This window comes from Hyla sarda, chromosome 9 (assembly GCF_029499605.1).
Source record: "Hyla sarda isolate aHylSar1 chromosome 9, aHylSar1.hap1, whole genome shotgun sequence".
Classification (NCBI taxonomy): domain Eukaryota; kingdom Metazoa; phylum Chordata; class Amphibia; order Anura; family Hylidae; genus Hyla; species Hyla sarda.
In genome coordinates this window covers 3,560,301-3,587,039 of record NC_079197.1, presented here as the reverse complement: position 1 = coordinate 3,587,039, position 26,739 = coordinate 3,560,301, and the positions used below count along the sequence as shown (strand labels likewise).

General features: G+C 47.3%; 1 protein-coding gene across 2 annotated transcripts in view; it reads right to left on the bottom strand.

Moving 5' to 3' along the window:
- Window positions 1-8,333: 8,333 nt before the first annotated feature.
- ABL1 (ABL proto-oncogene 1, non-receptor tyrosine kinase) overlaps window positions 8,334-26,739 on the bottom strand; it is a 132,479-nt gene continuing 114,073 nt past the window's right edge. For both annotated transcript variants that reach the window (XM_056538287.1, XM_056538288.1), the window contains exons 7-11: window positions 22,470-22,654; window positions 21,718-21,870; window positions 19,143-19,232; window positions 13,838-13,996; window positions 8,334-11,247 (exon numbers count right to left, since the gene is read on the bottom strand). In XM_056538287.1, coding sequence (XP_056394262.1) covers window positions 9,632-11,247; window positions 13,838-13,996; window positions 19,143-19,232; window positions 21,718-21,870; window positions 22,470-22,654 — 2,203 coding nt within the window. In that variant the 3' untranslated portion in view covers window positions 8,334-9,631. The remainder of the gene's footprint in view (window positions 11,248-13,837; window positions 13,997-19,142; window positions 19,233-21,717; window positions 21,871-22,469; window positions 22,655-26,739) is intronic.

The following is a 26,739-nucleotide window of genomic DNA, read 5'->3' as shown; positions in this document are numbered from 1 at the left end:
GAGGGAAAAGACAGAGGAGTCTGGAGGGAGGAAAAAGACAGAGGAGTCTGGAGGGAAAAGACAGAGGAGTCTGGAGGGAAAAGACAGGAGTCTGGAGGGAAAAGACAGGAGTCTGGAGGGAAAAGACAGGAGTCTGGAGGGAAAAGACAGGAGTCTGGAGGGAGGGAGAAGACAGAGGAGTCTGGAGGGAGGGAGAAGACAGAGGAGTCTGGAGGAGAAAAGACAGAGGAGTCTGGAGGAGAAAAGACAGAGGAGTCTGGAGGAGAAAAGACAGAGGAGTCTGGAGGAGAAAAGACAGAGGAGTCTGGAGGGAGGGAAAAGACAGAGGAGTCTGGAGGGAGGGAAAAGACAGAGGAGTCTGGAGGGAGGGAAAAGACAGAGGAGTCTGGAGGGAGGGAAAAGACAGAGGAGTCTGGAGGGAGGGAAAAGACAGAGGAGTCTGGAGGGAGGGAAAAGACAGGAGTCTGGGGGGAAAAGACAGAGGAGTTTGGAGGGAAAAGACAGAGAAGTCTAAAGAGAGGGGACCAAAGAGTCTGGAGGGAGAGGACAGAGAAGTCTGGAGAAAGTGGACAGAGAAGTTTGGAGCAGGACAGAGGATTCTGGAGGAGGTGATCACTTCCAGAGACATCACATCATATGTGACTGATATCAGCCGCTCCTCCTCTTATAACATGTAGCTATCCATCCAGAGACCCTGCAGAGGATCAGCCATGACAGGTACTGACCACATCCAGGAGTGAAGGAGTTAATGTAATTACACCAAGTGTCAATCTCCCCCCATCCTCCTCCCGCCGACTCTGACCGGCTGATTCTCACATCATGGGAAAGTATAGATTTTGGAGGCTGATTAAGCTGTGAGAAAACGTGTAGAGCCGGCGCCTCATATCAAATACCCTCAACACCCTCCGACCAAAGTCAACAGGCACCAAATCGATCGCGTACAAGATACACGACGTCCACGGCTGCCATTCATTCCTTATCCTTTTATCTGCAAACAAGGGGGGGGGGGGGGTTATTTACTTGGACTCTGTATAGGATAACACAATCCGCAGAGCTCTGTACCCCAGAATTACCGCAGGTTATCTCTTATTGACATCAGTGAGAAGAACAAACACATGGCAGAATATAGGAATGATTACCTGCAGTACTCCGCCCTGACTGCAGGGGGTGGTGTGGTCACAAAGATCAGCAGAGGAAGAGGAAGATGTAAACACCTGTGGATCGGCCGATCACCGATCACATCCCGTTCTCTATGCTCAGATTTCACAATTTAAACCTTGTTTCCTGTTCTATAGATGCAGCCTGCAGTGTAAAGAATGGATGATCTACGGCTTCAATGTAACCATGACAACCAGAATAAAAACCTCCTATTTACCCCCCTACAGGCGGCATTAAAAGAGAACACTGCCAAACAGTGACAAGGGCCCCTGTACTAGGTAATGGCATCGCTAAACAACTCATTTCCTAGAAAAGTTCAGACCCCCAATAAACAGACTGCACCCCCCATATAAACAGACTGCATTATCACTACACCCCCCAATAAACAGACTGTATTATCACTACACCCCCCAATAAACAGACTGTATTATCACTACACCCCCAATAAACAGACTGTATTATCACTACCCCCCAATAAACAGACTGTATTATCACTATACCCCCCAATAAACAGACTGCATTATCACTACACCCCCCAATAAACAGACTGCATTATCACTACACCCCCCAATAAACAGACTGCATTATCACTACACCCCCCAATAAACAGACTGCATTATCACTACACCCCCCAATAAACAGACTGCATTATCACTACACCCCCAATAAACAGACTGCATTATCACTACACCCCCCAATAAACAGACTGCATTATCACTACACCCCCAATAAACAGACTGCATTATCACTACACCCCCCAATAAACAGACTGCATTATCACTACACCCCCAATAAACAGACTGCATTATCACTACACCCCCCAATAAACAGACTGCATTATCACTACACCCCCCAATAAACAGACTGCATTATCACTACACCCCCCAATAAACAGACTGCATTATCACTACACCCCCCAATAAACAGACTGCATTATCACTACACCCCCCAATAAACAGACTGCATTATCACTACACCCCCAATAAACAGACTGCATTATCACTACACCCCCAATAAACAGACTGCATTATCACTACACCCCCCAATAAACAGACTGCATTATCACTACACCCCCAATAAACAGACTGCATTATCACTACACCCCCCATATAAACAGACTGCATTATCACTACACCCCCCAATAAACAGACTGCATTATCACTACACCCCCAATAAACAGACTGCATTATCACTACACCCCCAATAAACAGACTGCATTATCACTACACCCCCCAATAAACAGACTGTATTATCACTACACCCCCCAATAAACAGAATGCATTATCACTACACCCCCCCAATAAACAGACTGCATTATCACTACACCCCCAATAAACAGACTGCATTATCACTACACCCCCAATAAACAGACTGCATTATCACTACACCCCCCAATAAACAGACTGCATTATCACTACACCCCCCATATAAACAGACTGTATTATCACTACACCCCCCAATAAACAGACTGCATTATCACTACACCCCCCAATAAACAGACTGTATTATCACTACACCCCCAATAAACAGACTGCATTATCACTACACCCCCCAATAAACAGACTGCATTATCACTACACCCCCCAATAAACAGACTGTATTATCACTACACCCCCCAATAAACAGACTGCATTATCACTACACCCCCCAATAAACAGACTGTATTATCACTACACCCCCCAATAAACAGACTGCATTATCACTACACCCCCAATAAACAGACTGCATTATCACTACACCCCCCAATAAACAGACTACATTATCACTACACCCCCCAATAAACAGACTACACCCCCATATAAACAGACTGTATTATCACTATACCCCCCAATAAACAGACTGTATTATCACTACACCCCCCAATAAACAGACTGTATTATCACTACACCCCCAATAAACAGACTGCATTATCACTACACCCCCCAATAAACAGACTGCATTATCACTACACCCCCCAATAAACAGACTGCATTATCACTACACCCCCAATAAACAGACTGCATTATCACTACACCCCCAATAAACAGACTGCATTATCACTACACCCCCAATAAACAGACTGCATTATCACTACACCCCCAATAAACAGACTGTATTATCACTACACCCCCCAACAGACTACATTATCACTACACCCCCAATAAACAGACTGCATTATCACTACACCCCCAATAAACAGACTGCATTATCACTACACCCCCAATAAACAGACTGTATTATCACTACACCCCCCAACAGACTACATTATCACTACACCCCCAATAAACAGACTGTATTATCACTACACCCCCAATAAACAGACTGTATTATCACTACACCCCCCAATAAACAGACTGCATTATCACTACACCCCCCAATAAACAGACTGCATTATCACTACACCCCCCAATAAACAGACTGTATTATCACTACACCCCCCAATAAACAGACTGTATTATCACTACACCCCCCAATAAACAGACTGCATTATCACTACACCCCCCAATAAACAGACTGTATTATCACTACACCCCCAATAAACAGACTGTATTATCACTACACCCCCAATAAACAGACTGCATTATCACTACACCCCCCAATAAACAGACTGCATTATCACTACACCCCCCAATAAACAGACTGTATTATCACTACACCCCCCAACAGACTACATTATCACTACACCCCCCAATAAACAGACTGTATTATCACTACACCCCCCAATAAACAGACTGCATTATCACTACACCCCCCCAATAAACAGACTGTATTATCACTACACCCCCCAATAAACAGACTGCATTATCACTACACCCCCCAATAAACAGACTACATTATCACTACACCCCCCAATAAACAGACTGCATTATCACTACACCCCCCAATAAACAGACTGTATTATCACTACACCCAATAAACAGACTGCATTATCACTACACCCCCCAATAAACAGACTGTATTATCACTACACCCCCCAATAAACAGACTGTATTATCACTACACCCCCCAATAAACAGACTGCATTATCACTACACCCCCCAATAAACAGACTGCATTATCACTACACCCCCCAATAAACAGACTGCATTATCACTACACCCCCCAATAAACAGACTGTATTATCACTACACCCCCCAATAAACAGACTGCATTATCACTACACCCCCCAATAAACAGACTGTATTATCACTACACCCCCCAATAAACAGACTGTATTATCACTACACCCCCCAATAAACAGACTGTATTATCACTACACCCCCCAATAAACAGACTGCATTATCACTACACCCCCCAATAAACAGACTGTATTATCACTACACCCCCCAATAAACAGACTGCATTATCACTGCACCCCCCAATAAACAGACTGTATTATCACTACACCCCCCAATAAACAGACTGCATTATCACTACACCCCCCAATAAACAAACTGCATTATCACTACACCCCCCAATAAACAAACTGCATTATCACTACACCCCCCAATAAACAGACTGTATTATCACTACACCCCCCAATAAACAGACTGCATTATCACTACACCCCCCAATAAACAGACTGTATTATCACTACACCCCCCAATAAACAGACTGTATTATCACTACACCCCCCAATAAACAGACTGTATTATCACTACACCCCCCAATAAACAGACTGTATTATCACTACACCCCCCAATAAACAGACTGCATTATCACTACACCCCCAATAAACAGACTGCATTATCACTACACCCCCAATAAACAGACTGTATTATCACTACACCCCCCAATAAACAGACTGTATTAGTACTAGGCCTCCAAGGAACATACCGTGTTAGCATTAGGTCAGTGCATCCTATAAACTCCATAATCTGTAAGTGAACTCTCTTTACCTGAATGGGGCTGAGCTGCAGTACCAGATACAACCTACAGACAGGAGTGGCGCTGTTTCTGGAATAAAAAGCAGATCATTTATAGTAATCTTAGACCCCTCCCCCCCACCCCCATTTATAAATGAGACAGATGAGGCAGAATTATGTAAATGTCTTGTATTTTGACAAAATTGTAAAACCGCCACAGACGTGACATAACAAATGTAGAGGGAAAAAAGTTCTGTACAGGAAGTGACATCATCGAAGACACGCCAGTGACACGTGTAAGCTGAGGTGTGGACCCCGTAGGGTGTATAGCATATAGGTATAATGATATATGCCGTACTTGAGTGCCCTTTATTGTAGAGGGGGCCGGGCACCCATTCACATATAGTACTCCGTGCTGCCCCCGCTCTGCCACCAGCCTGAGCGTCAGGAGCCAATCAAATCGGTTCACTCATCGCTAATAGTGCCGTGCTCCGGCGATGGCTGCCATGAGGGTAATTAATAGGTTAAAAGACTGTGCCATCCTAGAACTACCCCCTGTCTAGTGATATACAAGCCTGCGGGGAGATAAATATATAAATATGAGCCGTCCCCCCGCAGACGCCATGTTGTCTCCTCTGATAACGTATATATATATATATATATATATATATATATATATATATATATATATATATATATATATATATGTATATGTATAGATATATACGACAGGTCACATACAGGCTGCAGCTGAGATCCCGGGGGTCCCCAACAGCGGGATCCCCGCGATCTGACATCTTATCTCCTATCCTTTGGATAGGGAACAAGATGTCTAGGGGCGGAGTACCCCTTTAACTGGATTAACGGAACTATTGGCGGCAATACCGTGCATTTTATTGTGGCAATTGTATGCCCTGTGCATTTATGTTTTTATATATTGTATGACAAATATTTTACTATCCAGATATCTATAGACTTTGAGCTCCAGCATTCTTTTCCTAGATTTGAAAATTACTTCTATATAAAAATCATAATCCTTCCAGTACTTATCAGCTGCTGTATGCTCCAAAGGAAGGTGTGTAGTTCTCTCAGGTCTGACCCCAGAGCAGGAGAGGTTTGCTATGGGGATTTGCTTCTATTCTGGACAGTTCTTAAAATGGACAGAGGTGTCAGCAGAGAGCACTGTGGTCATAGTGGAGAGAACTACACAACTTCCTGTAAAGCATACAGCAGCTGATAAGGACTGGAAGGATTAATATTTTTAAACAAATCTGCTATACAAATCTGTATTACTTTCTGGCACCAATTGATTTTAGAAAAAAAAATGTTTTCCAGGGGAGTACCCCTTTAAGGCGTGATTTAGTGAACTGCATTCTGGGAAGTGCTTTTTTTAATAGGGGTCTCCAAACTGCGGACGCCCAGATATTAGAAAACTATAACTCCCAGCATGCCCGGACAACCAACAGCTGTTGTAGTTTTGAAACATCTGGAGGTTCAAAGTCTGGAGACCACTTGGCTATAATATCATGTGACCCTTTTTGGTTCTGCTAATTAGCTTCGGCTGTCCAGGCATGATGGGAGTTGTAGTTCTGCAACAGCTGGAGATCCAGATTTAAATGCCTATGGCCGCCATTTTACATATAGGATGAATCTACATACACAGCTGTGTAAAATACACCGATTATTTGTTATACTCCAGAGCGGCGCTCATAGTTCTGCTCGCGGTCAAGCTCCCTATAATGAAGGAAAGAGGAAGGTTATTTGTTTTTTTTTTGACGTCTCTATAAAGCAGTGGTCTCCGAACTGCGGACCTCCAGATGTGGCAAGACTACAACTCCCAGCATGCACAGGCAGCCGAAGCTAATTAGAAGAGCTAAAGAGGGTCACATGATATTATAGCCCAGTGGTCTCCAAACTTTGGACCTTCAGATGTTGCAAAACTACAACTCCCAGCATGCCCGGACAGCCGTTGTCTGTCCGGGCATGCTGGGAGTTGAAGTTTTGCAACAAATGGAGGTCCAAAGTTTTGAGGAATAGGCGAAGTCCTTGGTTTCCAAACTGTGGACCTGTAGATGTTGCAAAACTACAACTCCCAGCATGCCCGGACAGACAACGGCTGTCCGGGCATGCTGGGAGTTGTAGTTTTGCAACATCTGAAGGTCCAAAGTTTGGAGACCACTGGGCTATAATATCATGTGACCCTCTTTAGCTCTTCTAATTAGCTTCGGCTGCCTGTGCATGCTGGGAGTTGTAGTCTTGCCACATCTGGAGGTCCGCAGTTCGGAGACCACTGCTTTATAGAGACGTCAAAAAAAAAACAAATAACCTTCCTCTTTCCTTCATTATAGGGAGCTTGACCGCGAGCAGAACTATGAGCGCCGCTCTGGAGTATAACAAATAATCGGTGTATTTTACACAGCTGTGTATGTAGATTCATCCTATATGTAAAATGGCGGCCATAGGCGTTTAAATCTGGATCTCCAGCTGTTGCAGAACTACAACTCCCATCATGCCTGGACAGCCAACAGCAGCATCTAGAGAACCCAAACCTGTGGCTCTTCTGCTGTTGTAAATCAATGGTTGGGGAATGCTGCAGTTTCATACGCAGGCTCTCAGGGCATGCTGGGAGTTGTAGTCTAAAATACCAGAGAATAGGGAACATGCTGCACCCGACGCTCGCACAGTCACAGCTGGACTGTAAAGTGCCCCCCATTACTAGACAGCTTAAAGGGGAACTCCGGCCCTAATACATCTTATCCCCTATCCAAAGGATTGAGGATAAGATGTCTGATCGCCGCTGGGGACCACCCGCAATCTGTAATTCAGTACCCACCTTTGCGAGCTCTCCGCGGCGCTGGAGTGTGCAGCGTTACGACCACGGGGTCGGAGTATCGTGACGTCACGACTCCGCCCCTGTGTGTCATCACTCCCGCCCCCTCAATGCAAGTCAATGGGAGGGGGCGTGACCGCCATCACGCCCCCTCCCATAGACTTACATTGAAGGGGCGGGGAGTGACGTCACACAGGGGCAGAGTCATGATCAGACATCTTATCCCCTATCCTTTGGATAGGGGATAAGATGTATTAGGGCCGGAGTTCCCCTTTAAATTTTCTGGGGCCTGGTCGGCAACTATCTGGGTGCTGGCATAAGGCACAGGCAGCACAAGGCACAGATTACTATCAATGGCAGCCGCCACCGGGCAGGACACGGATGCAGTGTCATCACGGAGGGGGTTTCTAGTGCAGTGTTTTCCAACCAGGGTGCCTCCAGCTGTTGCAAGACTACAACTCCCAGCATGCCCGGACAGCCAACGGCTGTCCGGGCATGCTGGGAGTTGTAGTTTTGCAACAGCTGGAGGCACCCTGGTTGGGAAACACTGGTCTAGTGAGTGACCAGCGCGGGGGCAACACGACCCCTGACGCTGAAAAGGCGATTAAAATTAAGAATAAATGGCGTCTGTCCTCGGAGGCGTCACGGCGGTGGCTCAATGTCCCTCCACACAGTGCCGCTACCAAAGCTCAGCCGCCATTATTACAGGCACCACCTTAACCGTTTCAGCGCCAGAGGGGAACCTTTTAACAAGGAAGGCATCTACGTGTGCACATTAAATTTGTACATTTATATTATATATATATATATATATATATATATATCGTAAATCCTTTTAAAGGAGAAAAACGAAAACATAAAAACAAAAAAGACAGAACTGTAAAATTTATACAGAAATATCGAAAGGACTGTAAACGTCTAAAAAAAAAAGGGGAGGAGGGTGAGACGCGCAGCTGGCGTGAGGAGGACCGTATAATACATGATAGTGTTACGGGAGGCACTGCTGGTTCAGTCTCTTGTGGGGGCACATGTCAGGCGCAGGGGGCTTCCATTGCACGTACTCTGGGCTCCCCTCCCCCTACCTGATCATCACTGACCTCTTATAGGTATGTGCCTAAGGTGAACATAGGGTGGCGTGGTAGGAGGTAAAGCCTCGCCACCGCCTTCATGCAGTCCATCTGTTTTTGGTTTTAAAAGAATAATACAAAAAGGTGAAAAAAGGGAAAAATTGCACTTAAAACTGTGAAGTCTTTTGCCTTTCTTGAAGGCTCGGCGCCCCCTACAGACGGCTCGTCCGCCGCTATTGTACGCCATTGTGTTATGACCTCCCCCTCAAAGCCAGGAGCAGCGGTCTGGTCATACTCGGGGGCAGGGAGACGTTAACGGAATGCTACAACGTAGCCGCTTATGTGCTAAGGGTCTGTATTTCGGAATGTTTTGGCTCCTTGGCTCTGGGGGGGGGGGGGGGTCATTCTCGCTCCTCGATACCTGGTGTTGTTGCAGCAGTGGGATGTAGCAGTGTTAGACAAGGGCAGAGCGCCGCCGTAAAGTGTTCATTCTGCCAGTTTAGGGGGTGAAAGGAACCTGTAGACCTTTGAGGTCCGTGTCGTGTAGAACCGAAGTCTCTACGTAAAGGGTGAGAAAAGGGGAAAAGGCGGGAGGGTGAATGTGCAACCACCTCTGGGGGCCAGGTGGCATGGTGCGGGCCCTGTAGGCCACCAATGCATAGCTTGAGTATCAAGACCACGGGGGGTGCTAAACCATGAGGGGTCCGAAGCGCCCCTGATGTCCTCCACTCTATAACCCTGAGTCTGAGATGCTACCTCTGAACCACATCGCTTAATTCTTTGACCGATGAGAGCAGCTTGCTAAAGTCCTGAGTTGTGGCGGGTCCTCCGCCCGTGGAAACGGCGGCGGGGCATATCTGAAGATCCCGAAGGCTGTTCTCCAACTTGCTCATGGCTTCTCTGAAGGCAAACTTATTCCTCATCTGTTGTATGGAGTCCACATAACAGGTGCAGAAGGCGTGGAGGTTCTTGGCGGCCTCCAGCACGGTGCTATGGCTGGCCATTTGTTCAGAGTTTCGGCTGATGGCGGCTCGTAGGCATTCGGTGCTTTCCAGCAATGTCTCCTTGGTGACCGCTCCGCTCAGCAGCTTCTCAGGAGGGTGGCGGGTTTTGCGCAAGGAAACTCTGGTGGAGATGAGAGGAATGAACGCTGTGGAGGAGGAGGAGGTGGGTGGCTGAGGTTGATCACTACCCGTCTGAGCTCCGGCCCGCTTCTCTGTGGACAGGGGTTTGGCGGTGGACAGCGGCGTGGACTTCTTGGCGCTCTCCGTCACAGATGGGCTCGCTCTTGAGTGGTCTTCGCTCTGGGTTGCGGCCTTGTGCTTTGGCTCATTTGTGCTGGTGTCGTGGCTAAGGCTTTGGGTGGAAAGTTTTGTAGGTTTCCCCGCAGTGCTGGTGGAAGACAAAGAGGTCTGTGCGGACAGTGGTAGAGGTGGGCTCGGTTTGACCTTCAATGCCTTCAATTTGTCCTTGGCGGCCGATTCTGTCGCTTTGAGTCTCCGGAGACGGAGATCTGTTTCGGTTTTCCCGACACCTGGGCTTTGCTTGGTGGAGGGAACAGACTCTGCAGCAGTTCTTATGTTCCCGCTCTCCTCTTTCTGTAAGGGTGAGGAGGACGTAGGGGCGCCAGGTTTCCTACGTGGTAATTTTGGTGTCATGCTGGGAGGACTGGAGCCTGGACTCTGATCGGTATCTTTAAACACCTCGTCCGCAGGCTCCTCTGTTTTTTTGGGTAGGCGTGGAGGTGGCGTGACGGCCCCCCTAGAACAAGACAAGTCCGGTTTGACCTCGTTCCCTTTTTTACGAGGCAGAGCTGGTCTTTCGTTTTTTTGGACGCCTCCAGAGCTAGACATGTCCAACATGTGCCTGGTGGAGGGCATTTCCCTGGGCAGAGTGACTGACCTCCACTCCATATCTTTGGACCCGTGCGGCATGCAGGAGGCAGACGACGACCGCTGGAAACGTTTGCTGGTGGTGCTGGTGCTCCCGTCCTCCTCCCCTGGCGGTGGCTGCCGTCCTACAATGGACTTTTTCCAGTGTGGGGTTAGAAAGAGAGCCCCCCCCTGCATGAAGCCATTGGTCATGGTGGCCCCATTGCTTGGGAATTTCATGGAATCTATGTCGCCACCATTACTGGCATCTTTGCCTTCTCCCTCCATGGACCTTGGTTCCATTTCACGAAAGGAGCTGCTGCGTTTTGGGGGGGTCGGGGCAGTTTTCTTCTTCCTCTTGATCAACGTGCTGAAGAGATTGGATTTTTTACTATTGGGTAACAAACGTTCATCCTCCGGTCCGCCATCAGCTGCTGAGACCCTTTCCTTGCGAGGAAGGAGAGGAGACACCGCGGCCGGCTCCAGATCAAGAACATCTGGAAGAGAAACAGGACACGATCACTAAAAGAGGCAGAAATTAAAAAATAAAATGAGTTTTATCCAAAACAAACATGGGTCCATCTGCTATATGGTGAGATTTCCTCATAAGTTGATTTTTGGAATATTTGACTACTACAGTCTGAGATGGGGCACACTATGCCAAGCAGAGTTATGTTTACAGTTCACATGTTATTTTATGTGGCCCCGCGAGGTCAGAGCTTGTAGCCACTTCCCTATAGGAGCGGGTGCCATCTTGGATTCTGTGCCCTGGTGCAAACCTTCACATCTATTCTGGAAACTCACAGGCGGTGGTAAAGTTCCGACAGCCCTATCCAGACACCCTGACCACCCTCCGAAGTTGGAATCTCAGTGCTGAAGAGGTGGAAGAGGTCGGCCATTATTTAACCTGGTCCTAAAGGTCATCTTTACCAAGTGGAGGCCACAATCTCTCTGGTGGATGTATTTGAACTTCTTGGTGTGCGATATGGTGTCTCAGGTCATATGTTACGGCAGTGTTTTCCAACCAGGGTGCCTCAAGTTGCAAAACTACAACTCCCAGCATGCCCGGACAGCCTATGGCTGTCCGGGCATACTGGGAGTTGTAGTTTTGCAACAGCTGGAGGCACCCTGGTTGGAAAACACTGTGTTAAGGCGAAGTTACATTAAGGCTGCATTCACACGGCTGTCTAGACCCGTCCCGTTCTTCTCCCATCCACAAATAAAAACGGACAATAATGGATGCAAACCGTTTGGATCCGTATAGATCCATTATTATTCAGTTAATAAATGTCCAAAAATTTACAACTTTTTTTTTTTTGTTCTGAGCATGCTCAGAAGTAAAAACGGATCAAAAAACTGATTGAAAAAAACGGATGACATTAAAGGCTCATCCGTTTTCCATAGACTTCAATGTTAAGTTTACTGTATCCATTTTTTCTTCCGTTTTTTTGACGGGAGAAAAAATACTGCATGCGTTGTCTTTTCTCCCGTAAAAAAAACAAAACACAAACACCAGGTCCTGGTGTGCAGCATTATCATAGAGGCACGCTCTCTCTATGGGCCCCCTGCTTATGGGAACCCGTCACTATGTGGGGGCGGACTGACGACACTAGTCAGAGGCCCTGATCACGGCGCTGCATTACTTTTATTCTTGCAGTAGTTTTCATAAAATCAGGGTTTATCTTTTGCAGAGCGCACTTTTCCTGCCGGCGATGTGCGGGATCTGTAGTCCTGGATATTCATGAATGGTCGCAACCATCCCCCCCCCCTCTCCCCCACCACCACCACCACCTCGTCCTCAGAATCACTACCTATAATGTGCTTTGGATGGAAGCTGTCAATCAATGGCGGGAAGGTAAGGGGGGGTTAGCGGCAGTGCGCTCGCTCTGCAGGAGATAAACACTCGTTTTATGAAATGCTGCAAGAAATAAGTACTAGAGCTCCGCCGCCGCGCTCAGGGTCTCTCGCTGGGTTATGCTGCACTCAGATAAGATACCACAGACCAGATGACGGGTTTTAGCCACACACCCTTTGCTAAGCTTAATCTGAATGGAGACTTTCCATAACGCTAGGTTCATGTTGCTTAAACAACGTCGTTCAGATGAATGGAACGCATTTCCTATCTACAAAAATCTAAAGGGGTAGTCCGGCAAAAAAATAAATAAATGTTGCCCCTATCCACAGTATAAGGGATAAGTGCCCAATTGTGGGGGTCCGACCAATGGGACCCCTCGTGATCTCCTGCCAGGCACCCCGGCTCTAGGAGAAGAGTGCGTGTTACAGACGGCACACGCTCCACTCCTATCTATGGGAGTGAAGGAGAGACTCGAGTGCTGCAGCGGGAAGAGCCAGGGTGCCGGGCAGGAGATCATGAGGGGTCCTATCGGACAGACCCCCCTGCGATCAGACACTTTTTTTTCGCCGGACTGCCCCTTTAATGCAGGAGAAGCTGCATAGGATGAGTAATAGGAGGTGAAGACAATACCTGCATATCCATAAATCAATGCTTTCCAAACCAGGGTGCCCCCAGCTGTTGCAAAACTACAATTCCCAGCATGTCCGGACAGCCGTTGGCTGTCCAGGCATGCTGGGAGTTGTAGTTTTGTAACAGCTGGGGGCACCCTGGTTTAGGAAACATTGAGGTAGATACTTAGGGCTTGTTTTTTTATCCTTTTAGACACCACATTTTAGCTATACGAGGACCCGGACCCCTTCTCATTCATTTGAATGAACCGACTGGTGTCAAACAGTGACTCCGGTCGGCTCATTTGTGACCCCTATTCAGTTTTCTGACCGGACTTAAAACCGTGGAATGCTGCGGTCTTCAGTCCGGTCAGAAAACCGGATATGTGTCAAAAATGAGCCGACCGGATTTACTGTTTGACTCCTGTCGGCTCATTCAAATGAATGAGAAGGGGTCCGGGTCCGGCTGGGATACGGGAGCGCCCGGTTTTCACTCCCCCCAAACCGGATCCGGTCTTCGTATTACTAAAACATGGTGTGAATGCTGCCTTACCCAACCTGCTGTTGCAAAACTACAACTCCCATGGGAGCCATAGTTTAGGGAAGACTGCATTAGTGCTTTACCTTGATCGGCGGTGCCCCTGCTGTGTGAGGTATCAGTGTTATCGTCCTTGTTCTCGGTCACCCGTCTGGTGGTCCTGGTCTTGGTCGGGAGCTCGGGGGCCTGCAGGAGGCAGCTGACGTTCACCTTCAAGCCTTTCTTACCAAGTTCTTTCTCCACCTCTGTAATAAAGAACAGAAAATAATCATTGCATGACTGACGGGCTTGTCACGTGTATCAGTGCGGACGTATTCGGAGTTCTCACTGGCTGCAGGGCTCTTCCTTTCTTTAGGTCAGGGTTTCCCAAACTGTGTGCCTCCAGCTGTTGCAATACTACAACTTCCAGCATGCCTATACAGCCAAAGGCTGTCCGGGAATGCTGAGAGTTGTAGTTTTGCAATATATTAGGATAACCATGACCCTAATGCAATGTTTCCCAACCAGGGATGTCTCCAGCTGTTGCAATACTACAACTCCCAGCCTGCCCAGACAGCCTCAGAGCCTCAGGTCTAACAGTGTTTCCCAACCAGGGGGCCTCCAGCTGTCTCAATACTACAACTTCCAGCATGCTTATATAGCCAAAGGCTGTCCAGGCATCCTGAGAGTTGTAGTTTTGCAATATATAAGAATCACAATGACCCTAATACAGGGTTTCCCAAAAAGGGAGCCTCCAGCTGTTGCAACACTACAACTCCCAGCATGTCCGAAGTTGTAGTTTTGCTATATATTAGGACCACAATGACCCTAATGCCAAGTTTCCCATACAAGGAGTCTCCAGCTGTTGCAATACCTCAACTCCCAACATGTCCAGATAGCCTTAGTGTTTCCCAACCAGGGCGCCTCCAGCTGTTGCAATACTACAACTCCAAGCATACCCGAAAAGCTGTCCGGGTATGCTAAGAGTTGTAGTTTTGCAATATATTAGGATAACAATGACCCTAATGCAATGTTTCCCAACCAGAGTGCCTCCAGCTGTTGCAATACTACAACTCCTAGCATGCCCGGACAGCCTCAGGTCTAACAGTGTTTCCCAACCAGGGTGCCTCCAGCTGTTGCGATACTACAACTCCCAGCATGCATGCCTATACAGCCAAAGGCTGTCCAGGCATCCTGAGAGTTGTAGTTTTGCAATATATTAGGATTACAATGACCCAAATGCAATGTTTTCCAACCAGGGTGCCTCCAGCTGTTGCAAAACTACAACTCCCTGTATGGCCTGCATCCCCCTTGTGTGTCAGTCTTCACTCTAGTTCTAGCATCCTATTGATGCACCAGGAAGAAAAGGATGAACAGGGCTATATAGATGCCTACAGTTTGAGGAAGTAGTAAATCTAAAGGGCATTCTGTAATAATGGTTGCAGTCTATTGGGTCTTAGGACACTGTACCAAGAGGTATTACCATCTTGTAAGGTGATGGCATAATACTGACAGGCCAATAGCTGGGATCTGACCTCTGGGATTTCCACCGATCCTGGAAAAGAGGCTTTTCCCTGCACAGCAGCGCCCCCCAGCCATATGGCTGTACAGAGAAATGCAAGCACTCGAATCAGTGCTGCAGTCCCTCCTTTCTCAGGATCGTCAGGTGTCCTATACGTTGGTCCCCCCCCCCCCCCCCCCAGTCATAAATAATGGCGCGTCCCTTATGAGCTGGCCCTTTAAGGATGTAGATCCGTTTTGTAGACCACAGTAGCAGGCAGATGACTGTCCCCCGGTATAATGTAAGTGCTGCCATTAGTCAAATACATTTGTGCAGGATTAAAGCCTCGCGTGCGACGCCTGTTGTGGATACTCGGGGTTTTATGCCTTTCCTGCAGCTGGTAACAAACGTCGCCATTTATCCGCACCGCAATCATTCAACAATTACACCACAAAAACGACATTTATGAGCAAAAAAAAAAAAATACAGATGAAAGTGGGCGCACCTCTCCGGGCTCCACAAAAGACGATGCTGAAAAGCCGCCTTTTATCCTATACTCAGGCCCTGGTACGCCCAATTATGAGTGCGAGCAAAGTGGATGCAGGAGGAGAAGAAATAAAAAAATAAAAAATCATCATAAAAAAAATAGATACCGGGAATCCGCGCTAAGTGAGACGTATTGGCCGTGATTTATCAAACTGCGTAAAAGTAAAACTGGAGAGATTTTCCCACAACAACCAATCACAGCTCAGCTAATGGCCGGTGGTAAAGTGAAAGCTGAGCTGTGATTGGTTGTTGTTGGAAAATCTCTCCAGATTTTCTCTCACATAGTTTGATAACTTATGGCCATTGGCCCTGATTTACTAAGACTGTTGTGTAGATTTCTTTGTGGGTTTTAAAGGGGTACTCCAGGCCAAAACTTTTTTTTTATATATCAACTGGCTCCGGAAAGTTAAACAGATTTGTAAATTACTTCTATTAAAAAATCTTAATCCTTCCAATAGTTATTAGCTTCTGAAGTTGAGTTGCTGTTTTCTGTCTAACTGCTCTCTGATGACTCACGTCCCGGGAGCTGTGCAGTTCCTATGGGGATATTCTCCCATCATGCACAGCTCCCAGGACGTGACATCATCATTGAGCAGTTAGATAGAAAACTTCAGAAGCTAATAACTATTGGAAGGATTAAGATTTTTTAATAGAAGTAATTTACAAATCTGTTTAACTTTCCGGAGCCAGTTGATATATATATATATATATAAATAAAGGTTTTGCCTGGAATACCCCTTTAATTCCCTACAATTTATTTTCTATGGTATTTACTAAGGTTTGCCTATATTTTGCCTTTTTCTCTACATTTACCATATTTTTCGCCCTATAGGACGCACCGGCATATGAGATGCACCCTATTTTAAAGGTCCAAAATCTAGAGAAAAAAAAAAGATCCTGAACCCAACAGTGATCTTCAACCTGCGGACCTCCAGATGTTGCAAAACTACAACTCCCAGCATGCCCGGACAGCCAACGGCTGTCTGGGCATGCTGGGAGTTGTAGTTTTGCAACATCTGGCGGTCCGCAAGTTGAAGACCACTGGTATAGGAGGTAATACTCGTGTGTCCCCACCGCTCCGGACCCGTCACCGCTGCCTTGGATGTCGCTCCATCGCTGTCACCGCGTCCCCGGGGTGTCCCCGACGCTCCGGACGTCTTCTTCCCCGGGATCCACGCTCTCCGTCATCACGTCGCAACGCACGCCGCTCCTATTGGATGACGGGACAGCATGCGCGACGACGTGATGACGTCGAACGAGAGCGCCGGCCATGCAGGGGATCCCGGCACGGAGAAGACACCGAGGACGCAGGTAAGGTCCCTCCCAGTGTCCTGTAAGCTGTTCGGGACGCCACAATTTCACCGCGGCGGTCCCAAACAGCCCGACTGAACAGCCGGCTTAGTGTTATTTTCGCTTCAGACGCGGCGGTCAGCTTTGATCGCTGCGTCTGAAGGGTTTATACAGGGCATCACCGCGATCGGTGATGTCCTGTATTAGCCGCGGGTCCCGGCCGTTGATGGCCGCAGGTATTCGGCATATAAGACGCACCAACTATTCATTTACAAATCTGTTTTACTTTTTGGCACCAGTTGATTTAAAAAAAAACAAAAAAAAAATGGTTTCCAGTGGAGTACCCCTTTAAGCGGGAAAACTCCATTTAAAGCAGGGACTCAGTTCATTAGAGCAGTGTTTCCCAACCAGGGTGTTTCCAGCTGTTGCAAAACTACAATTCCCAGCATGCCCAGACAGCCAACGGCTGTCTGGGCATGCTGGGAGTTGTAGTTTTGCAACAGCTGGAGGCATCCTGTTTGGGAAACACTGCATTAGAGCATACATCTAGTGAAGGATGTACAGTGATGGACTAGTCTAGCGCAAAATTACGAATTTGTCAAAGTCCCATAAAGTTGCATGGGGCTTCCACAAAATCTATAGACTAAACAAGCCTCGGGCTCGGACTGATCATTGGATGCCGTATCTTACACAGTTATGCACTGCTGTTTACTCTACGGCCAGCAAAGGTAAATCTCCTTACACGCCAGGGGCTGGGCACTCTGCATCCGACCCATGGAGTGCAGAACTTACAGGTTGGCAGCGGGTTTAGTAGCATATTTTAAAGGGGTACTCTGGTGGAAAACTTTATTTTTAATGAACTGGTGGCAGAAAGTTAAACAGATTTGTAAATTACTTCTATTAAAAAATGTATACCCTTCCACTACTTATTAGCAGCTGTATGCTACAGAGGAAATTCTTTTCTTTTTGAAATTTTTTTTTTTTTTTGTCTTGTCCACAGTGCTCTCTGGTGACACCTCTGTCCGTGTCAGGAATTGTCCACAACAACATAGGTTTGCTATGGAAATTTTCTCCTGCTCTGGACAGTTCCTGATACGGGCATCAGGTGTCAGCAGAGAGCACTGTGGACAAGACAAAAAAGAAATTCAAAAAGAAAAGAATTTCCTTTGTAGCATACAGCTGCCAAAAAGTGCTGGAAGGGTAAAGATTTTTTTAATAGAAGTAATTTACAAATCTGTTTAACTTTCTGGCACCAGCTGATTTAAAGGAGTAGTCCAGTGCTGAAAGGCATATCCCCTATTCAGACTGCGATCCCTCTGTACGGGGCCCCGGCTCGCTGGCCAGATAGTTGGTGTCGACCACCGCACGAAGCGGCGGCCGACACGACCCCTTAATACATCGCCATGGCAGAGTTGGAGATTGCTGAAGGCAGCGCTCCGGCTCGGCCATAGAGTTGTATTGAGGGGGGGTGTCAGCCGTCGCTTCTTGCGGTGGTCAACATTGTCCCCTTCCCGCGGGCTGCCGGGGCCCCGTACTGGAGATCGCAGGGGGCCTCAGTGGTCGGACCCCCGCGATCTGAAACTTATCCCCTATCCTTAGGATAGGGGATACGTTTTTCAGCACTGGACTACTCCTTTAAAAAAAAAAATAAAATAAAAAAATGTTTTCCACTGGAGTACCCCTTTAAGTCAATGGGCATCAGAATCTGGGGCGGAAGGCGTGAAGGTACCTCTACAGGGATTTACCGTAGCAGTAATGCAGCAGACGATCTCATCACTTACCAGCACAATCAATTTCCTCATCTAGTTTGCAAAGTATCTTCATAGTAAATGGACAAGAGGAGAGAAGATATAAGAGAAGCGACAGCAAATGGGAGTGCGGAGATTTATGGCGGACATCAGAGATCCCACACCGCTCAAGTAACGCTCCCCCAGTAATCTACGCTCCACATCTATTGTAGCAGCTTCTATAAACACCGAGATGGAGACGCATCTGAGAATATCCCGTCTTCAGGACTCATTATCTGGCAGCCTTCCATAATGGCGGTGAGGAGCGCACAATGCGCCGTTCCTTACCGTCCGATATACTCGACTCCTGGAACATCGTCTCAAAGGCTTGATGGATCTCGGCAAAGGACGGTCGGTCAAGAGGATTCCACTGCCAGCCTGAGAGAAAAAAGGAAGAAATCATATGAAAGCGGCTGCGGCCGGACACTGGTGCCGAATTACAGGACGCAGGAAAATTAACAAGAAACGATATTCACATCTGATGCAAATCTCTGTCTACACCTCAGAAGGATAAAGAATAATTAATTTATATCAACGTCCCCCAACCAGCTCAGAAGCATAAGCCTTCTGCTCGAGTGGGAAACCCCCTTCATTAAAGCTATGTAAGAACCATAGAGATAGCAGCAGTATACAGATAGAGCTGGAGGGAAGGGGTATAACTACTATATATCCTGATCCCTTAGTGATAGCAGCAGTATACAGATAGAGCTGGAGGGGAGGTGTATAACTACTATATATCCTGATCCCACAGTGATAGAAGCAGTATACAGATAGAGCTGGAGAGGAGGTGTATAACTACTATATATCCTGATCCTATAGAGATAGCAGCAGTATACAGATAGAGCTGGAGAGGAGGGGTATAACTACTATATATCCTGATCCTATAGAGATAGCAGCAGTATACAGATAGAGCTGGAGAGGAGGGGTATAACCACTATATATCCTGATCCTATAGAGATAGCAGCAGTATACAGATAGAGCTGGAGGGGAGGTGTATAACTACTATATATCCTGATCCCACAGTGATAGCAGCAGTATACAGATAGAGCTGGAGGGGATATATATATATACACGTGTTTCCACCAATCATGTCATTTTGTTACCTATTCAAAATGGATGTTTGTACATGTTTGTTATGCTTGAAAAAGGCTTGTTAGCCGAAACGTCGCATTGTCTCTCTTGATGCAATAAAGACCCTGTAGCTTGCACTTTACCTGGACCTTGTGTTGGGTGCCGTTTCCTTGTGGAGGAAGATTTATGTGGATCCAGTGTGGCACACTGAGGGTTACACTGCACCACACCTGAGCAGTCCTGTGCTGGAGTTTCCACAGTGATATATATATATATATATATATATATATATATATACACATATATATACTGATCCCATAAAGATAGCAGCAGCAGTATACAGAGAGAGCTGCAGCGGACGAGTATAACTACTATATATTCTGAGCCTATAGAGATAGCAGCAATATACGGATAGAGCTGAGGAGGAGGGGTCTGCCAGGAGGCATCTGATAGATGATGTCACTGATTTTCTGTAGGTCAGGCTGGTGATCACATGACCCAGTAACAGTAATAAAACACATGGCTGCAGCTGTGCTGGAATAAAACAGATGGCGCTGTATGACTAGTGATGGAGGGTGTGCATGATATGGGCAAAGAAAACCTGGAGTGTGACTGCTCAGGAGAACGGTGGTCTCGACTGCCCAGGAGAACGGTGGTCTCGACTGCTCAGGAGAACGGTGGTCTCGACTGCTCAGGAGAAGGGTGGTCTCGACTGCTCAGGAGAAGGGTGGTCTCGACTGCTCAGGAGAAGGGTGGTCTCGACTGCTCAGGAGAACGGTGGTCTCGACTGCCCAGGAGAACGGTGGTCTCGACTGCCCAGGAGAAGGGTGGTCTCGACTGCCCAGGAGAAGGGTGGTCTCGACTGCTCAGGAGAAGAGTGGTCTCGACTGCTCAGGAGAACGGTGGTCTCGACTGCTCAGGAGAAGGGTGGTCTCGACTGCTCAGGAGAACGGTGGTCTCGACTGCTCAGGAGAACGGTGGTCTCGACTGCTCAGGAGAAGGGTGGTCTCGACTGCTCAGGAGAAGGGTGGTCTCGACTGCTCAGGAGAAGGGTGGTCTCGACTGCTCAGGAGAAGAGTGGTCTCGACTGCTCAGGAGAACGGTGGTCTCGACTGCTCAGGAGAACGGTGGTCTCGACTGCTCAGGAGAACGGTGGTCTCGACTGCTCAGGAGAACGGTGGTCTCGACTGCTCAGGAGAACGGTGGTCTCGACTGCTCAGGAGAACGGTGGTCTCGACTGCTCAGGAGAACGGTGGTCTCGACTGCTCAGGAGAACGGTGGTCTCGACTGCTCAGGAGAACGGTGGTCTCGACTGCTCAGGAGAAGAGTGGTCTCGACTGCTCAGGAGAATGGTGGTCTCGACTGCTCAGGAGAATGGTGGTCTCGACTGCTCAGGAGAATGGTGGTCTCGACTGCTCAGGAGAATGGTGGTCTCGACTGCTCAGGAGAATGGTGGTCTCGACTGCTCAGGAGAATGGTGGTCTCGACTGCTCAGGAGAATGGTGGTCTCGACTGCTCAGAAGAGTGGTGGTCTCGACTACTCAGGAGAATGGTGGTCTCGACTGCTCAGGAAAATGGTGGTCTCGACTGCTCAGGAGAATGGTGGTCTCGTGCCCCCTGGTTCACTATAATGATGGTCGCATGTGCTGTATGAGACTGATGAAGATAACGGAATTGAGGTACCGCGGTTGGACCCTCACTGATCAGACCCTCCCAACCTATCCTGCAGTAAGATGATGAGTTTCTCCGAAGTCACATGTTTAGTAACCCTTCGCATGCTGCAGACACTTACAGGCTCTCATAAGTTCGTACACCTTCTCCGGGCAGCCCTCAGGACGCTCCATGCGATAATCCTTCTCTAGCAGCTCGTACACCTGCGACAGGTCGATGCCGGGGTACGGGGACATCCCGTAGGTGGCGATCTCCCAAAGTAGGACGCCAAAAGCTGCGGAATAAAATAATAATGATAAGGTTGTGATCGATGGAGGAAGAGGATGATAACAGATAACAATCGCTGCCACACACATAATCTATCCACTGGATCCATCACTGGGACCCTTTCATTTACCAGTTCATGCTCCCTGAGCCACCCCCTCGCCTCTAGAGCAGTGGTCTCAAAACTGTACACCTCCAGCTGTTGCAAAACTACAACCCCGAGCATGCCTGGACAGCCTGGATCAGTGGTCTCAAAACTGTAGACCTCCAGCTGTTACAAAACTACAACTCCCAGCATGCCTGAACAGATTAGATTAGTGGTCTAAAAACTGTAGACCTACAGCTGTTGCAAAACTACAACTCCCAGCATGCCTGGACAGCCTAGATTAGTGGTCTCCAAACTGTAGACCTACAGCTGTTGCAAAACTACATCTCCCAGCATGCCGGCTGTCCGGGCATGCTGTAGTTTTGAAATAGCTAGGAGGTTGACAATTTGGAAAGCGCTCCTCTAGGTAGTCTGGCCATGCTGGGAACTGTAGTTTTGCAACAGCTGTAGGCACACTAGTTGGGAAAGCATGCACTTCTATTCATTCATAGCAATCCACTCACCCCAAACATCCGATTTGATGGAGAACTTGTTATACGCCAGGCTTTCGGGGGCGGTCCACTTGATTGGGAATTTGGCCCCGGCATGGGCAGTGTACGTGTCACCTGTCATCAGGCGGCTGAGCCCGAAATCGGCGACTTTCACCAAGTGGTTTTCTCCGACGAGGCAGTTTCTTGCAGCGAGATCCCTGAGGAAAACAGAAGAGACGTCAACGTGAGGGTAAAACATTCTGCACAAACAAACACATTGTAACGACTATCGGGAAACCACGTATTCTGGGATACCTGTCTGTTCTCTGGACAGTGAAGGGTTAATCACAGTGAAGGGTTAACGTTCGCCCTTCGCACAGCGGCGCTCTGGTACTCGAGCGTCATTGAGCGGCTGTAATCCGGAGAGCCCTTTAATTAATCCACAATTAACCAATTAACTTTGCCTTCCCAATCACTTGGTTTATACTGCGGAGGCTGAAGTGCTGCCCCTCCCCCACTCCGGGCGCAGGAGACGAGCGCTTTACCATCTCGTCTCTTTAGGAGTCACTTCATCCTGGTATTGCTCTATGGTAGCGCAGTAATATGGGGGAAAAAAAAATGTAAGAACAGATGTGCAAAACCAAAGTCTGAAAATCTGCTCGGTGAGGGTTCGTTACAATTGCATCCAATTCTCTGTGACCTCCTGGCCGGAGCTTTAACCTGTCAGTAGGGCTCAGTATATCAGTCAAAGAAAGGGAGTATGAGGAGGTGTACCAGGATGTGGCACTTGAACACCTTAGCCCTGCCTCCTTGGCACTTAGCTGAGAAATAAGGTGATTTTATAAGTTTAACAGCCAAGGAGGCGGGGCAAAGATGCTCAATTGCCGCAGGAGGTGGGAGCGAGTAAAGTGGTGTACAAGGCTGTGGTGCTTGAGCATTATTGTCCCGCCTTCTTGGCTGAGAAATAAGATGATTTTTATAAGTTTAGGAGCCAAAGAGGCGGGGCAAAGATGCTTAAGTGCCACAGCCTGGCACGCCTCCTCACACACCCTCACCTCCCTGCATATCCTTGACTGATGTACAGGGCTCAGTACATAAGTCAAGGAAAGGGAGAGTGAGGAGGCATACCAGGATGTGGCACCAGACCATATTTGCCCCGCCTCCTTGACACTTGGCTGAGAAATAAGGTAATTTTATAAGTTTAACAGCCAAGGAGGCGGGGCAAAGATGCTCAGTTGCTGCAGGAGATGGGAGCGAGTAAAGTGGTGTACAAGGCTGTGGTGCTTGAGCATTATTGTCCCGCCTTCTTGACTGAGAAATAAGATGATTTTTATAAGTTTAGCAGCCAAGGAGGCGGGGCAAAGATGCTCAAGTGCCACAGACTGCCTCACTTCACACCATACCCTTGACCGATGTGCAGGGCTTGGTATAATATTAATCAAGTAGAGGGTGAGTGAGGAGGCATGCCAGGCTGTGGCACTAGCCCATCTTTGCTCCGCCTCCTTGACACTTAGCCGAGAAATAAGGTTATTTTCTAAGTTTAGCAGCTGCCATCAGCTCCTGGAGAGGTACAGATTGCTTTTCTCCCTAACAGCTATCCGATAGTGTCTGAAGCAAAATACAGCTGGCAGATTTCCCTTAAAGGGGTACTCCGGTCATATGAAACCTTTCCCCTATCCACAGGGTAAGAAATAAGTGAAGTCCTCGGAGTACTCCCGCCCCCACCTATCAAGACGAACTCGTCTCCAAAATAAAAGCTGTTGCAAAACTACAACTCCCAGCATGCCCGGACAGCCAAAGGCTGTCCGGGCATGCTGGGAGTTGTAGTTTTTCAAGCACAATGCTTAGAAAACACTGCCTTAGAGCCACATATGAAGAATTACTACCACCTTATGCGTCATGTCTCATGATAGGCCCATGATAAATCGCTCGCTGCGCCAATTACCCCACGCGGATCATATTCGTACGTGTGTAATGAATTAGTGTCTGATCCGGGGAGAGAGCCTTTATGTTGTGCATACAGTCAGCGCACCCCCCACTAGCTATAAAATAACTATAGGCGGCACATGTAGAATTACGAGCCTCTCCGCAAATTACCGAAACGCTCTAACAGCCCGCTCGGCCGGCACGTACGTAATAACCTCCTCGGCACCGCTACTCCGCGTAATCATATCTTTAATGTTAAATACCCGGCGCTGAATGGCTGTTTCTATGACATTAGGAGCTAAGTGATTGCCTTAAATTTGCAGGTATTAGCAGCACGCGCGCACACAAGCGAGGGCGGTGTTATTCGGGCTCCCGCTGGTATAAGTGTGGTCTCACCGGGTCCTCTCATTACATTGCTAGGAGCTGGAATCCCAACGCAAAGAATGCGCCGGCTAATTGCCACCGACTAAAGGTAACAGAGTGGATGGAGGCTTCATGACACACGTCTGAGGGGGAGCAGTAACGCAGCCGGACAATTAGAGGTGACAATATGATGGGCGCCGAGGGTTGGGGAGCCCAGTGTGTACGGCAAAGTAATGGCGGATGGAATCATTAGGGAGGGGGAGCGGGATTGCGCTTTAGCGCAATGGGGTTTTATTATTGTACATAACTAACTAGTGGGATCCAAGCGGGAGTCAGGGGGCTCCTATATAAATTGGGCTGACTTTAAAGGGGTACTCTGCTGGAAAACATATTTCTTTAAATCAACTGGTGCCAGAAAATTAAACAGATTTGTAAATTACTTCTATATAAAGGGCACTTTTCATAAAAAAACTTTTGATATATTATAGATTAATGTATGCAGAATAAGTTTCCAATTGCAGGTTATTAAAAATATGCTTCTTTCTATTTAATTTTCCACTTTGAAAAAATGACCACTAGAGGTCTCCCTACCAGTCCTTTTTATAGATTTCAGACTCATGCTGGAGTCCTAAATCTCAAGACTGCAGCCGGGACACAGACAAGCTCAGCACTGCTCATAGCACAAGCCAGCACTGTGCTCATAGCACAGCAGGGCATACTCCTGACTCTGTATTACTGCAGGCCCTCATTCATTTTACTATCTGAGCTCCGATCTTTCTTCTCTCTGCACATGCAGTTGTAAACAGAGAGGAGAAGATTCAGAGCTGCCAGCTGAGTTTGTCTGTGTCCCGGCTGCAGTCTGAGATTTAGGACTCCAGCATGAGTCTGAAATCTATAAAAAGGACTGGTAGGGAGACCTCTAGTGGTCATTTTTTCAAAGTGGAAAATTTAATAGAAAGAAGCATATTTTTAATAACCTGCAATTGGAAAGTTATTCTGCAAACATTAATCTATAATATATCAAAAGTTTTTTTTATGAAAGGTACCCTTTAACAATCTTAATCCTTCCACTACTTATCAGCTGCTATTTGCTCCACAGGAAGTTCTTTTCTTTTTTAATTTCCTTTCTGTCTTACCACAGTGCTCTCTGCTGACACCTATGTCCATTTTAAGTACTGTCCAGAGCAGAAGCAAATCCCCATAGAAAAACCTATCCTGCTCTTGACAGTTCATGACATGGACAGAGGTGTCAGTAGAGAGCACTGTGGTCAGACCGGAAAGGAAATTCAAAAAGAAGAGAACTTCATGTGGAGCAAATACCAGCTGATAAGTACTGGAAGGATTAAGATATTTAATTAGAAGTAATTTACAAATCTGTTTAAATATCTGGCACCAGTTGATTAAAAAAAAAAAATGTAATCCAGTGGAGTAACCCAGGATCAGAAAACCAGAGCTGACTTCTTTCAAAAACAGAGTCACCCTTGTGCTCAGGTTGTGTCTGGTATTACAACTTGGCTCCATTCACTGCAATGGAACTGAACTGCAATACCACACGAAACCTGAGGACAGGGGTGGTGGTGTTTTCGGTAAAAAATCGGCTGTTGTTCTAATCCTGGATAATCCCGTTAAAACCTGTACGTGCACAATACTTGTCACAGCTAAGGTTTGCTGTATTTACAGGTAGAACGATCATCCCTATACAGTGCGCTGATACATCGTAGCAACCTCTCTCTAAACAGTTAAAAGTAGTTATTCAGGAATAGATAACCAGAGCTGACACATTCCAAAAACAGCGCCACCCATGTCCTCAGGTTGTGTGTGGTATTGTAGCTAAATTACGTTGAAGTTGCAATACCACAAACAACCAGGAGTGGCGCTGTTTCTGGCTTTCTATTTCTGGACAACTGCTGTATCTGGTCAAAGAGGGGATGCTACAATGTGTCAGCGCAGGCTACATGTAACAGTATGGAGTACAGAGATGATCGTCCAAACTGGAGATAAAGCAAACCCTCAG